The sequence below is a fragment of the Bombus pyrosoma genome, linkage group LG2 (assembly GCF_014825855.1).
Source record: "Bombus pyrosoma isolate SC7728 linkage group LG2, ASM1482585v1, whole genome shotgun sequence".
NCBI lineage: Eukaryota > Metazoa > Arthropoda > Insecta > Hymenoptera > Apidae > Bombus > Bombus pyrosoma.
The window spans coordinates 12,560,097-12,575,947 of NC_057771.1; the positions used below are offsets into that span (position 1 = coordinate 12,560,097).

Below are 15,851 nucleotides of genomic sequence, written 5' to 3' on the forward strand. Positions count from 1 at the left end.
AACAAGTAACATAAAAAATTATAAAAATTATAAAAATATACAAAAAATAAATAAAACCTATTATTAGCTGGGCACATGAAAAATGTTAATGGAGAATGTATTATAATGTATTATAATATTCTCTCTTATTCGTAGTAGTAGACTCATGGAATTACAATACTCTGTATGTATATTTATATTTACATCAATTTTGGGGGACCACGATCTTGTTTCGCATTTATATTATTTAAATGATCTATTATAATTTTATAATACAGGCACATTTTAAAATATACTGAATTTTAATTTAAGAATTTTTTAATTGAGTCCCTCAAAAGCCACAGTGATCAATCCATAAATTGAAAATTAGAGAAAAGTATTGTTACATATATATCTTGAAATTTATCATTGTGGGCAATAAGTAATGTTACGAAAGGAAAACAATTTTTGTGAAGTTAAATTTGATAAAAAGCAAGAATTTGATCTCTGAGATATTATTTAACTGTAAACAGTGACCTGAATATTACAAAATTTTACTTTTAACTTGTACATGAATCGAAGTATTTATGAATAATAACCGCTAAAATAAATATTAATAACATACATACATATACGTTGAATAAAATTTTTATTATATTTAAAAATATATTAAAAGTCGAAGACTAACTTCACAAAAATTGATATAAATATAGATATGCATACAGAGTATTGCCAACACAACTTCTTTGAGGAGAAGTATTTAAAGTTTATGAGTTTTCTATTGTTGCGAGTAAGAGAGTAGTTACATAGCCATCTATCGCATATGATAGTAACTATCCAAACTTGTATACTTAACACGTTCGTCGCCCAGAGTAATTCGGCTGGTTCCTGCGGGGCCCAAATCCGACCGCCGGTACGCAGAACTTAAATAGAGCGACAAACGGGAATTCATTGTTTATCGCCTTCGGTTCATTGTTTATCGTCTTCAATTCATTATAAAGAAAAGATTATTTAGTTCTGAAATGGAGAAAGCGATAAGCTTTCCAGCTAGAGTATTCCGAGGGATTTCATGGCAGATATCTCAGATCTTTCATTTAATCAATAAGCATACTTGTGAGACGTACATCAGTGAGTTTTTCATCCTCAAAATGTTCAGTAAACAGTGTGAAAATATATTTGAAAGTGAAGAGAGTAGTGATGACGGAGTCTACAACTGTTGTTTGAAGGGCCCAAAATCACCCCAAATGTGTTTGGAATGTTTTAACAAATATCGTGTGATATAGAATAATGTAATATATTATCCAGAATATGAATTAATAAAAAGTATGGTATAATGTGTTTTTAATATTTTTATGTTGTATTCCTACTCGAACAAGAAGAGCGTCATCTATACTTTGGTGATGGGGTCCCCACGAAAGTATACCTGTCACATAGATATGTGTGACGTGGCGGCGAACGTGTTAAGAAATATTCAAAGTGTATATTTTCGGCAGTAATATTTCTATTCAAAAATATTCACCAATAGTTCTCTCAAACAGCGGAACGATACGCTCGAAACTGACGAAAAATCACAAAAATTTCAAAATTTTAACTCAAATACGACCAAAACGATTACTTTAAAATTTTGCATATACCATTTTCTCATTAAGTGTCACAATTTAAAGAAGTAAAATAAAAAAATTAGAAAAAATCTTTTTAACCTATATCTAATGCTAAGTATCCACTTGAGAGTAAAACTATCGCTAATTGCTCTCCAGATCATTCCTCGAAAGTGGACACAGTATTGAGAGTGACTATTCAAAACCATTCCTAAACTGTCTGCAAGTTGATAGTACATATGTAGAACTTGCGCGATTTAGGAGTTTCGAATTATAGAAAGAATTCTCGTACGAGCTGCTACTCAAAAAACCCTTGTTCTCGGGGAAACCAACGAAACTACTCAATAGCTAAAGGCATCTCCCAAATTGTGCCCAGTAAAATGACTCTTATTTTCCACATTCGAATGTTTCTCATGCTACATTTAGAGTAGTTGCAGTTAATTAAAAAAAATCTATGTGAAGTTTAAGCTCGATTAGATAAAGGAAAATGATGTCCGGTTCTTAAACATTAAAATGATTATCTAAATGCACATAAAGTCGATTTTATCCGATTGTACTCCAAGTTACTGATCATAACAAAAAGCATGTCAGATAAAAGATGTAGATCTGGAGAATTTTTCGATATTTTCGATATTTTTTATTTTCGATCCTGGAAGACCATATTTTGAAAATATAAAAAATTTCTTGAATAGTCAAAAAACCTCTCAACTATTGTAAATTATTGTACTGCAAGTTGTTAAATAATATGTAATAAGGATTACATTATACGTATTGTATTATTATATGTATTGTAAGAGAAATTTGGTTCACTCCTGAAAAGACACTACTTTATTTATTACCATACTACAAGAGATCGTGTGCAGTGCATGCTGACTCTGGTGCGGTGCGCATGATAAGTTTACGCCAGGCCTGAAGGAGTTTTTCCGGATCGTTTTTAAGATATCTTCGTGTCTGATTTTTGAGAAACCTTTTCAGGCTAGCGTTGTAGCTTTCTCGGTTTGGAGCGAGTATGCATGTTGTTTGAGATGCAAAACTTCTTCAATTTTTTTTGTTGTTGTACGCCCTAGAACGTGGTCTTCGTCAGGTTTTTAAGAAATTTGACTCAAAAACCGTATTCGTAGTATTTTAGAGACTTTTGGTTAGATTTGTGTAATCTTTTACTGAGAAATGAACGAATGAATACGAAAAGGGTGAGACAAGTTCCTTGATTCCAATTAGTGTCAGAGGTTTCGTTCGTGTCAATGTTGAGATTGGCAGAGGATTTATTCTGGCAGCTAAAAAATAGGGTTCTTTCATCTTTATACGTATACATATTACTTTTTTAAGTATCGATGTAAGCTACGATGACAAATAAAACGGAGTAAGATTTTTAACGTCGGCATTAACAAAACGTTAGTATTGCGTAATAATTGTTTTTATATCAATAAATATGTTGGAGAAAGAAGAATTTTATTAATTGATGTATTGTATCTTATAATACACGCACGTTTTAAAGTATACCGTACACTGTATTAAAGAGTTTTTAACTTGTCTGTTCTTTTTAACTGAGTCACTCAAAAGCTGTCGCGATTAATCTATAAATTGAAAATTAGAGAAAAGTACTATTATATATTTGGAAATTCATCATTGTCAGCATTACATAAGTTTGTAGAAGTAGAATAATTTTTTAGAAGTTGGATAAATTTATCAAAATATTCGATGAAAATAACAGAGAGTTTATCTGGTCTGTTAGAGAAAATTTGATCAATCGTAAAATATACGAAACGAAGCACTAAAATTAGCGATGCATTAAGGAAGGGGCAAGATGATACGAGAATTTAAAGAAGGTTTCCACGGAAAACTAATCTTGAGTAAAATAATGCTGTTTGTAATAATCTAATTCAGCAATTAAAATCATTTTTAGCCGTCCTTACGACATGAATTTTAACATTCTACATATATGGCTGAAAGATTTCTAACACTTTCATCAATCATAAACAATATATTATTATCGGTCAGAAGCACCGCCGATGTTGAAGTTAATTGAGTTAAACAAATTTGAAGGAAGTACTTGATATATTCCGTTTGCTTGAAATCCTAATGAGAGAACTATCAATATGTTACAATTAGCAAAGTAATTCCACCGATTAATTGTTTAAAACAAGAATTCTGAACAAATAAGAACCGAAATTTACATTTGGCTTTGATTTATCACAATCTTCAATTAAAGAGATAAAAAGAAGGTTTGGGAACAGAGAACATTGAATTTTAAATAGTTTAATAGTTAAAGAATGGAAACGCGATATATTACAGTTCCTTGGTTGACTCAGATCACGAAACAAGTATGACAACGGATTTATGGAGCCACAATGAAAATTTGGTTCGTAAATCGACAATAAAGCGGACAAAAATATCAGATTCTGATAATCTTCGTGTAGAAATATCAAATTAATTAACATCAGACGTGACAGGTACATATTTCGCGATTTTCCTTTTGTTACAAAATATATGATACTTTGTTGCCTTTTATGCGGATGTTAAGTTAAATTCGTTTGAGGTATAAGAGGAAATCAAACCTCTGCATTCCAATTTATACATATTGGTAGAAAAAATTTCTTTCGCTTGTTAACTACATCGGTACCAGCAGAAAGATTTAATTTTTGGAAGTTAGTTTTTGACGATGACGCAACGATGAAATATCTCATCGAGGCACGATATTAAATAAATTAGTACCTTTTAAATAATTTACCATATAAATAAACCAAGACCAATGAAAAGAAATATATCGAATAAAACTTTTATAATAAATTTTAAAAAATGAAAATTTAGACTTAATTTATATTGCCACTTCAAGGACGGCATTTATTATATCGGTTTTTTTCTCGATATTAATAACAATGCCTATCACAAGTAGTTCTCATAACATTTTACGTAATACATAAGAATTCGTTTAGATTCTTCTAAAAATTATTATAAATATGGATATATTTACAGAGCATTGCAATCGTGCCTTCTTTGAGGGATGATATTAAATGACTATGGGCCTGTTACTACTGCGGGTAAGAAACTAACTACGCCATCTGTTTAATATAATGTCAACTATCTACTGCTAGCTGTGTAAAAAGATTTCACTTGGATCAACACAGGGACAAGGGGTGCCTTTCTTCGCATTCAATCGGATTAGTTGTGTGACCGCTTAACAAATAGTACACTAGAGTTGAAAAATACATGTCAGAAGGGAAATGCCCTTTTCAGTGATGAGCTCCTTTTTCGTTATGAAACATTTTCCATGAGCATATCTTCTATGTAAGTATCTAATATATTATTGTCTTTATTTCTTATGTAATTTGATTTGTGTTTTATTGATCTTGCTCTTTGTGTAAACAGTATTTACTATTGGTTATAATTTATAATTTCTAAATTAACTATGTAACATTTAGTAAGAAATATTGTCTTGGTACCAATTTACGTATGTATAAGTACCTTTTTTACAAAACTGAAATGATTTAATAACTTCCATAATTAACATTCATACAACGTACTATAAATATTTTATTCTTATATTAGATTTTTAATTAAATTTATGTGATCCTTGATTTGGTTGTGGAATGGGAGAGAGGGGCAGCAGGCAAATTACTTAATTCCAATAAGTGTTAGGATTGTTTCTCAAATATAATTCATTATTACACTTTAAATAATATAAATGCGGAACAAGATTCTGTTCCCCAAAAACTGATGTAAATATGAATGATGTACATACAAAGTACTGCAATTGTAATTTCTTTAAAGAATGATATTTATTTAAGAGGTCCTTCTAAAGCGAAACGAATAACTACAGAAAGTCTAAATAAGATAAATCTTATTTGTTTTCCCTTAATATCATACAGATTTAGTTCATGTCTGTGTAAAAAAATTAATATGGATATAATTGATAAAAGTATTGCGTTGCCAGCTTTATTTTCTCAACTTATATACAGTTTACAGAGTAACTACTATTGCGAGTGAAATGATAATACCGAAGCCACCTATTGATTGCTATAGTAACCATATATCGAGAAAAATTGAATTTAGCCTTCAAAAAAGCTTAAATCCTTACAATCTTTTATTGTATTTCCAATTTTGTAAACTATTCGTATATATTTCAAATGCACATATGTTTGACACGTGATAAATATAAAAATAATAAAATAGAATAAAATTTGTCCGTGAGATGCTTTATTTCCGAAAAAAATAAATTTGAAAATATATCATGAGGGTACGCATGATCAGTTGTTATCTGGACATATTCAAATTTTATTTTCTTGCAAATGTGCCGTTAGATGGAAAAATTTTATTTCGCATTTTTCATTTATTTTCTCGTACATTTTAACCTCTTGTCTATTATTTACACCTGTTCAGTCCGGAATTAGCCAAGTTCAAGTATACTTATCAAATTTCCAAACTTGATTTTCTCGAAAATCGAGCTTCACATACAAAAATTGTATTCTACATTTTCTTATTGGCTTACGCATTTTTTCACGTAGAATCACCCCCTACTGCCCGGTTGTACCACTCATCCAGCCTCGCTCTGTAATTACTTTACGCAGGGTTGCAACAACGTAGTATATTTTAATTTTTGTATTCAGTATTAATGTCACGAATTAAAAATATTTCATTTCTTAAATACTTTTCTACTAAAAATACTTTTAGCGCGAATCATCAAGTTTTAAAACGTATGATTCCACAGAACTCTTTCAATAGATTGAGATTTCATAGTCATAGAATTATCGGAAAGAAAAAGGTACATATTTTTACTTATCTTCACTTTCATAGAAGAAACAACTGTTATAACGTTTCTACTGTTCAAAAATGATTAATACGCGTATAATATTTAAGGGTATTGCATTTATTAAATTACTCGCTTCTCTTATATCCAGCATAGAAACAAATTTACGATTAAAATAATAATGTCGAGGCCATCTATTCGTTATTATATTAGTTATCGAGGAAACTTGGTTTTTCAAAAAAGATCAATTCTCGACAATGTTTTGTTCCTATGTTATCTCGATACAGATTTATTGAACGTATATATGTTTATAAAACGACTTAATTAATTAATACTAATATGAAGGTCCGAAGATATTTTATTCTTATACATTTTACGGTAAAAAATATCTCTAACAAAAATATTTTAGAATCTGTATCCCAATTTACATATGTTAACATAAAAATTTCTTTCACTCGAGGTTACGTTGATATCAGCAAAAAGACTATTTTCGAAAGTTGATTTTAGACAATAATCTAGCGAAGAAACCCGCTTGTCGGAAACGATATTCATATTTTTAAATGGCTTACCACCAGATATGTATTGTAATAATAAAAAGAAATATTGATAACTCGAAATTAGTAGATGAAAATTCAGATGGTATTATTACCTACCGTCTCTCTTTTTAACGAAATATAAATATCCATTAACACCTTTATATGTCTTGCACCGATAAATGTATAGAGTACCGATATAAAAAAAAGACCCATGGCACTTACATCAATATATCTTTATGACATTTGCCCTCAACCACAAAACACTTTTTTTGACATAAAATTTAACGCAAATATTTCTGTTATTTGCAACCAAAAATTGACATAAATATGGATATTTACAGAGTATTGCAATCATATCCAATTTAAGGAACGATATTTAAAGTGTATGAGTTTACTACTACTGGGAGTGAGAGAAAAGTTACATAGCCATCTGTCGAGTATAATGTTAACTATCTATAACACGGTGATGGAAAAAGGTCTCGTGGAACGGAACAGTCGCCATCACGCGATGCGATATTGTTTTGTTTACACATATATGTGACAATTTCGACCAATACGCGTGCTTAGCTTTAGGATTGTGTTGAGTCTGTCAAAAACAACCGATCAGGCTCGTATTCCTTCCAGAGGACTTCTTTCCATCTCCATGCTAAACACATTTCATACATATACCCTTCTTATAAAATTGGGAAGACTTAATAACATTTGTAATTAATGTTAATACGAAGGAACAAAAATATTTTATTCCTATACGTTTCACGGTAAAAGATATTTCTAACAAAGATATTTTACATTAGTTGAATAGATTAGTTGAAATACATAATCCGAACAAATGTTAATAGTTATAAATTTTTTCTTATTATCATCGTTACTACAATGGTGTGACGAAGTTAATGTAGTATAAAACGTATAAAAATAATTTTATTTATACATGAAATATAGATTTATTATGTGCACATATTATTATTATCATATCAGATGAACTGCTCGAGGAACCTTCCTCTCTACCTGACAGCACTCGACATCGTTTGGAGGGACTTGGAAAAAATATATCGTCAGTGCAATTGCTTGAGGCATAATCTTCATTTGAAATCATATTAACTTTAAGAGCTAACTAAAAAACGGGAAACATGAAATGCAAACATTTTTGTAGCGTATAAAAGTATCATATACGCTCTTACCTGATTGGTAACTTATATCTTATAAGTAATATTTCAATATTATATGTATCGCATAATAAAATATTCATTATGGCGCCACGGGCAATCCCTGTAAAACTTGCGTGGCATTCAACGTGTTAAGAAATATTCAAAGTGTATATTTTTGTCAGTAATATTTTTATTCAAAAATATTCACTAGTAGTTCCTTCAAACAGAGAATAAAGAAAAATCTATTATATTAGATTTTTAATTGAATTTATATAATCCTTGACTTGGATGTGGGCATGTAATGGGAGAGGGCAGCAGCAGGCAAGTTACTTGATTCCAATTAGTGTTAGGATTGTTCTCAAATATACTACTGTATTACACTTTAAATAATATAAATGCGAAACAAGATTATGGTATCCAAAAATTGATGTAAATCTGAATATACATACAGAATAATTTCTTTAAAGAATGATATTTAAGTTACATGAGTCTACTACTACTATGAGTAAGAGAGAAGTTCTATTTACATAGAATACGCGCTTTTAAATCAAAATAACCTCATTTTACATTATAATACATTCTCCATTAACATGTTTCATGTGCCCAGCTAATAAGTATTTTTATAATTTTTCATGTTATTTGTTATGTAATTTGATTTGTTCTGAATTGAATATACAGCGGGTTCGCAAGACCAAGTTACAAGTTATGATGACATTCAATACTTTTACAGTTAAGATTTTGAATTGTTCTTGTTTATTAAATTATATGTTTTAAATAATGGAGACCAATTTATACTACAACCTCGAATTCTATTTGTAAGAAGTATGTAACAAAATAAGTAGAGCATTTACCTTGTGTTCGGTCTTTCTAAAACGAATCGAATAAGTAGAGAACCTTTAACGACATACATATTATTTGCTTTTTGGTTAAAATTGTGGGTGAGAAACGGAATTTCCCCGGACCAAAAATTTAATATGGATATGATTTATAAAAGTATTGCATCGGCAACTTTATTTTTCTCAACTTATATACAGTTTACAGGGTAACTACTATTGCGAGTAAAATGATAATACCGAAGCCATCTATTGATTACTATGTTAATTATATATCGAGAAAAATTGAATTTAGGCTTAAAAAAAGCTTAAATCCTTACAGTCTTTTATTGTATTTCAAATTTTTTAAACTATCTGTACATTTTTCAAATATACATATGTTTGACACATGATAAATATAAAAATAATAAAATAGAAAAAAACTTATCCGTAAGATGCTTTATTTCTGAAAAAATAAATTTGAAAATATATCATGCGTACCTTACATATACCTCTGAACATATTCAAATTTTATTTTCTTTATTTTTATTATTTTTTATTTTATTATTTTTTTTATTTATTTCATTTTCTTTATTTTTTAATGGTATACCAAATATACATTGAAATAATAAGAAGAAATATTGAATAACTCAAAATTAGAAGATGAAAAAATACCACCTATTGACAAAATCCGCGATCATTTAGTTGCCAACCCAATAGTTAACATTATATTCGATAAATGGCACGTAAGTTTTGTCTCACTTGCAGCAGTAGTAAACACATGCACTTTTAATACCGTTCCTTAATGTTGATACGATTCAAAAACTTTCAGAGTATAGAAGTATTTGCTTTAATTTTTAGGCGAATTATTTCTCACGTTAAAGTATAACAATGAAATTCTTGTGGTAGAAAGATTCGTCGTAGGGACAGAATAATAGTTTGTCAATACTACCTATTGACAAAAACCACAACCACTTAGTTGCCAATCTAAAATATGTATAACACGGAGATGGAAAAGAGTATCGCAGAAAATTTCAGAAGCATTGGTTGCTATGTTAATTATTGAGGAAAACTAATTCAGGACTTTAAAAAGTTAATTCTTTACAATTTTCTATTGCTTTAAATTTTGAAAACTTGTTTATACATATTTTTAACACTTATATGTTTGACATATGACAAATACAAAAATATTAATCTGTTCCTATCCGACATTGTGCTTTGTATGGACAATGTACTTTCCAATACAACTTATTATTAAACTCAACGTGCCTAGGCAAAGTTAACATCTAGTAAGAAATGTTAGATTTATTGAACGTATATATGTTTATAAAGCGATTTAATTAATTAACACTAATATAAAGGTCCTAAGATATTTTATTCTTATACATTTTGCGGTAAAAAATATCCCTAACAAAAATATTTTAGAATCTATACCACAATTTACATATATTGACATAAAATTTTTTTTTCACTCGTGGTTACATCGATATCAGCAAAAACACTATTTTCGAAAATTGGTTTGACGATGACCTAGCGAAAAAACCAGTTTGTCGGAAACGATAAACACTAGGTTCACGGGCGTTTCTTATATACCTATCTCTACGAGCAGCCGTAAAATTGACGGGTAAACGAAAATACGCATTTTCTTTAAAAAATCGATTTACTCAAATTAAGTCTGAACTGAACAATATTAGGCTTCAGGTTTAAATGAATTATTAATAAGTAAAAAGTCTTTTCTTTTTTTAAATTATCACGGAAATGATAATAATATTAAGTATAGGGTAATCATAATTATTGAGCACATTTTTTACAAATATACTGAAATTTGATTGTGCATTTTCCGCATACGATCTTTTTGCAATATATACAACAATTATTGCTTCCATTTCTTTTTCAGTAGCCCACTTGGCAACTTTTTCGCACTTCCGACGTTGAAGGTGACAGAAATGAAGCGTCTGATCTTTGGCAAATGTTCTCCTTCTCTTCTTCTCCAGTTAATTCCTCGACTAAACAAAATATAAACTCCTTTCTGAATATTTTCGATCCGGCGCACTCTTTATATAACATCCACGCATTTATCGCTGTCAAATCTAAAATATTGAAAGAAGCTTGAAGGATCCATCGGAAATTCCCTGCTTTCGCACTATATTTGCGTGCCATCTGTTCAACGACGTCCACACCAAACTTTCTTTTATTATAAAAACTAATGGTTTCTGGAACACGTTTATAATTGTCTTCTACTTGTACACCTGTATGTTTGGTGCTTAGAAGGAGGACTTTCACGTTAGGTTTACTTTTACAGTAAGCGTGCAGTTTTCTGATTTATATAAATGCGAGGAAAACAAAGTCATCCTGTTCTTTCTTTCCTTCGCTGGTTTCGACGGTTCTCTTTTGTTCGACCGGACGGTCCCAACCAAGGTTGCTTTTTCTGCAAGCAACTTTTCAGCTAGCGGGATGCCTGTAAAGAAATTGTCTGTCGTAAAACTACGTAACTCAGCAACTGTGATTGTCCAGTCTTTTTTCAAAGCTCGATGTGCCTCGGTTTCACTGCAATCTTTTATGTATTCCGTTATGTGTCTGTCAATTATCAATTCGGAAACACTAGTTACACAACCCGACATAATATTCCTCTTAGCACAGCCAGTAAACCCTGCGATATCCTTGAATATCATACGAACGGGCGTTCTACCCCCAGATCCGCCTGCTTTCAGTTTTATCCACTGTGTCCAGTCAACCGCAATTTCAATTTCACCCATTACATTTTGGGATGCGCTTGGAACGCTCGTCCTCTCATCCTCGGAGTCAGAACTAGGAAGAATACGCGTCCTTTTCTTGTTACGACACACTTTCAAGAAGCTTTCCTCTTCGCTATCCGATGATCCTTCTATCTCTCCACTTTTGATGTATTCAGAACTTTCACCGTCAACTTCGCTTTGGCCTAATTCATACTGATCTCCTTCGGAGGTATCCTCGGAACAATCTTCATTGATGTTGACAATTTTGTTCAATATCTTATTATATCTCCTGGATTTACTCATGATTGTTAAAAAGAGGGGGTTGGTCGAAATAAAAAAATACTGTGCCCAAATTCAATTACCCTATTGTAGATACTTACAATAAGCGGAGACTGTCTGCAATAAATGAAACTTTGCACACTGACTTTGGAAAACGTTTTTATATTGTCATTGCAGCAATCATACTGAAGATCGTGTCTCGCTTTGGGGGTTTCTTCAGTGATAGGCATAAGCGATTTCGTTGAAGACGAAAATAGATTGAGATAACGAATTGGAAGCATCTTAGTAAAGACTTTTCTTTCATTGTTATATTTATTATTGGAGGGATGATTTTACGAACGAAGCAAATATATAAGGATTGTTTATGAAATCAGCTAGTCCGTTAATTTGACGGGTTTCGTAGAAATACGTATACTACATATAAATTTCAAAAATTAGAAAGCTTAGGAAAAATAATTGTGTGTATAAATTCTTTCGATGAAGTGATTAATTTATTACGATGCAAAACGGTTAAAATTAATGCTATAGTTTTTGGGATAATTCATTTCGAAGTTTGAAATCTGTCAAATTGACGGATCCGTTAAACTAAGTGTTAATACTTTTAAATGGTTTACCAGATATGTACTGGAATAATAAAGAGAAATATTGAACAACTCAAAATTAACAGATGAAAATTTAAATGGAATTTATTACCCACCCCCTGTTCTCTTAAAGAGTATTAATATGACTAACACCATCTATATATGTTTTCCTATTAATATACCTATAGACAATTGATATAGTAAAAGGCCCGATGGCATTTACATCAATATACTTTTGTTATGTATAATGTTGTTCCTCCTACAACGAGAAATTCTTCATTGTATGTTAATACAGGATTGTAGTCAATATCCGCCAAAAAAATGATATAAATATGGATATATTTACAGAGTATTGCAGTCGCATCTTCTTTAAGGAACGATATTTAAAGTCTATCGGTTTACTACCACTGCGAGTGAGGAAAAATTTACGTAGCCATCTATCGAATGTAATGTTAACTACCTATAACATGGAGATAGAAAGAAGCTCCTGGAATAGTACAGGAGGGGAGCAGGGTAGGACTTGCTATTCTAAAACCTATTATAATTAGGTTTTTAATTGAATTTATATAATCCTTAACACGTTGATTGTCAGATGAATTTTCCATGGTTTGCCCAAGGCGCCGACGTGAACTTTTCATTATGCGATGCATATTTATGTTGTAATATTATTTGCAGCAAATAAAGTTAGTTATAAAAATCAATGCTTGAATCATTTTTCGTGGCGACGGCCACTGGTGATCTCTACGACATTGTAAAAAAATAAGAAAATGCAATTAACTATTATTGAGTTTCTTAAAAGTATATCAAATAACTAGAGGAAGTCCCAACAAGATCAATGTTATTTTTGCTTTTTCGTTAATAATAAGGAGAACAATTATAATCATCCTACAAACAAAAATTAATATGGATATGATGTATAAAAGTATTGCACAGGTAGCTTTATTTTCGCAACTTATATACAGTTTTCAGGCTAACTACCATTGCGAGCAAAATGATAATACCGAAGCCATCTATTGATTGCTATGGTAACCATATATTGAGGAAAATTGAATTTAGGCTTCAAAAAAGCTTAAATTCTTACAATCTTTTATTGTATTTCAAATTTTGCAAGCTATCTGTACATTTTTCAAATACACATATGTTTGACACGTGACAAATATAAAAATAATAAAATTGAATAAAATTTGTGCGCAAGACTCTTTATTTCCGAAAAAGATAAATTTGAAAATATATCATGTGTACCGCAGTTCTTATCTGAACATATTCAGATTTTATTTTCTTTATTTTTATTATTTTTTATTTTATTTTAATTTATTATTTTTTATTCTATTTTACTTTATTATTTTTTTTATTTTTTATTTTATTTTCTTTATTTTTTAATGGTATACCAAATATACATTCGAATAATAAAAAGAAATATTAAATAACTCGAAATTAGAAGATGAAAAAATATCACTTATTGACAAAATCAGCAACCGCTTAGTTGCCAACCTAATATGTATAGCACAGAGATGGAGAAAAGAATGTCGTGGGACACTTCAGAAGCAAGGTACGTAGATACTTAATGTTCTCTATCGCTCACCATCACGCGATGCAACATTGCTTTACTTACACATATATGTGACACTTTCGACCAATACGCGTGCTTAGTTTTAGGATTGGGTTGAGTCTGTCAAAAACAACCAATCAGGCTCGCATTCCTTCCAGAGGACTTCTTTCCATCGCCATGTTATACACATGTTAATACAACCCTTCTTATAAAATTGGGAGTACTTAATAACATTTGTAATTAATGTTAATACGAAGGACCAAAAATATTTTATTCCTACACGTTTCACGGTAAAAGATACTTCTAACAAAGATATTTTAAAACAAAAATACATCTTTAAAGCTCATACCTCGCAAAATGTTCACCTATTCACCCGCAATAATTTCGAAGTTACGAGACGACGTTTTCAGACTTTTAACAACAATTTATTAAAATACCACTATATATAATGGTTTATGATTCACAGATGGTGCCAGGAAAATTTTCCAAATAGAATATTCCAGAATGAAAGAATTTCCAGCCATTACGCGTATTAACTTCTACGTATAGATATTCTCTGATCATATTTCCATCTAATCTTCGAGAAAGAGCTTCCCTTCTCTCTTAAAAGAATTAATTCCCCTTGAACGCTAAAACATACAGCGGATCTTCCCCCTTTTTTCTTTTATACTCCACGTTATTTGCGATCTACTCTTCAGCGTGCAAGCTAATAAATAAATAAACGTATTACGGAAATTTGACTCGAGCAGAGACATCATCCACCGACGATGCTCCCGTTCTTCTTCGTAGTTCACCTTTCGTAACTTCAGCTTCCTTCTTCTATCGTCTGCAACAAGTGAATCATGCTGTGAACGAAACCACATTGCCAATTCGGTTGCCGAAACACATTAAAAACGTACGAAAGTAACAATATCGTCGTGTACCGAGTAAGACGATACCAAATCGAATATCAATGCATCTATTCCTCGATACTACGCTTTAACTTACGCGACTTACAACTTCATAAATAGAAGATACAGCGTAGCCGTTTCGAGTTGCCCTCGAGGAGAGGAACCGAAATCGCGAAACAGCGAGTCGTCTGCAGAAACTCAAGATCTAACTTGCTGTTGCAAATTCTGGTAGATAAATGCACCTGTACGTGTGTAATACCGTAAGAAGGAGAAAAGTCTGTTGAGAATTTTGGATCTTTGAAGCCGAAATAATGTTACGAGCATACAAAACTTACATTTTTAATTAACCTTTAAATAGTTATGCATTTATTTAACGGACGATCTCTATTATATTTATCGATACATATCCGCACGCGTCTCAGCACTTTCTTCTACACCCGACTGTTAACCGACGACTCTTGCAGATGCTTCTAACGACTGGACAGTTTACACGCATCTGTTTTTCAGACGCCGCGCACGCATATACTCCGACACTCTGATATTATAGAAAAGTGGCTGCAAGTTAAACAAATAAAATCAAACGCCAACAAGTGCAACCATATTACATTCCCATTGCGGGAACAGACGCCACCAAACATCCTACTGAACGGCACGCACATAGCACAAACGAGACAAGTCAAGTACCTAGGACTCCACATAGACACACAACTCACGTGGAAACAGCATGTTAAAACAATAACAGACAAAATACAGACAACAAGCAGACAGACGCACTGGCTAACAAGTGAAAAATCCAAACTAAGCATAGGAAACAAATTAAAAATATACAAAACCGTCGTAAAACCAATCTGGACATGCGGAATACCGCTATGGGGGACAGCAGCAACGAGCCATATAAACAAAATAGGGACATTACAAGCAAAAATTCTGAGAACAATAGCAAACGCCCCATGGTACGTTAGAAACGAGGACACTCGGAAGGACCTGGGAATACCAAGGTCAAGGAGGAGATTACCAGATGCGC

At 31.4% G+C, this 15,851-nt stretch overlaps 1 protein-coding gene across 1 annotated transcript; it reads right to left on the reverse strand.

The window, feature by feature from the left end:
• Positions 1 to 11,072: 11,072 nt before the first annotated feature.
• Positions 11,073 to 11,874, reverse strand: LOC122573924. The gene has a single exon (XM_043740927.1). It carries the CDS (start codon positions 11,829 to 11,831, stop codon positions 11,073 to 11,075), a length of 759 nt encoding a protein of 252 aa, XP_043596862.1. The 5' UTR covers positions 11,832 to 11,874.
• Between the last annotated feature and the right edge of the window lie 3,977 nt (positions 11,875 to 15,851).

Bases quoted from the DNA above. Each gene is read 5' to 3' on its own strand.
- LOC122573924 (XM_043740927.1), bottom strand. From the start codon at position 11,831: ATGAGTAAATCCAGGAGATATAATAAGATATTGAACAAAATTGTCAAC.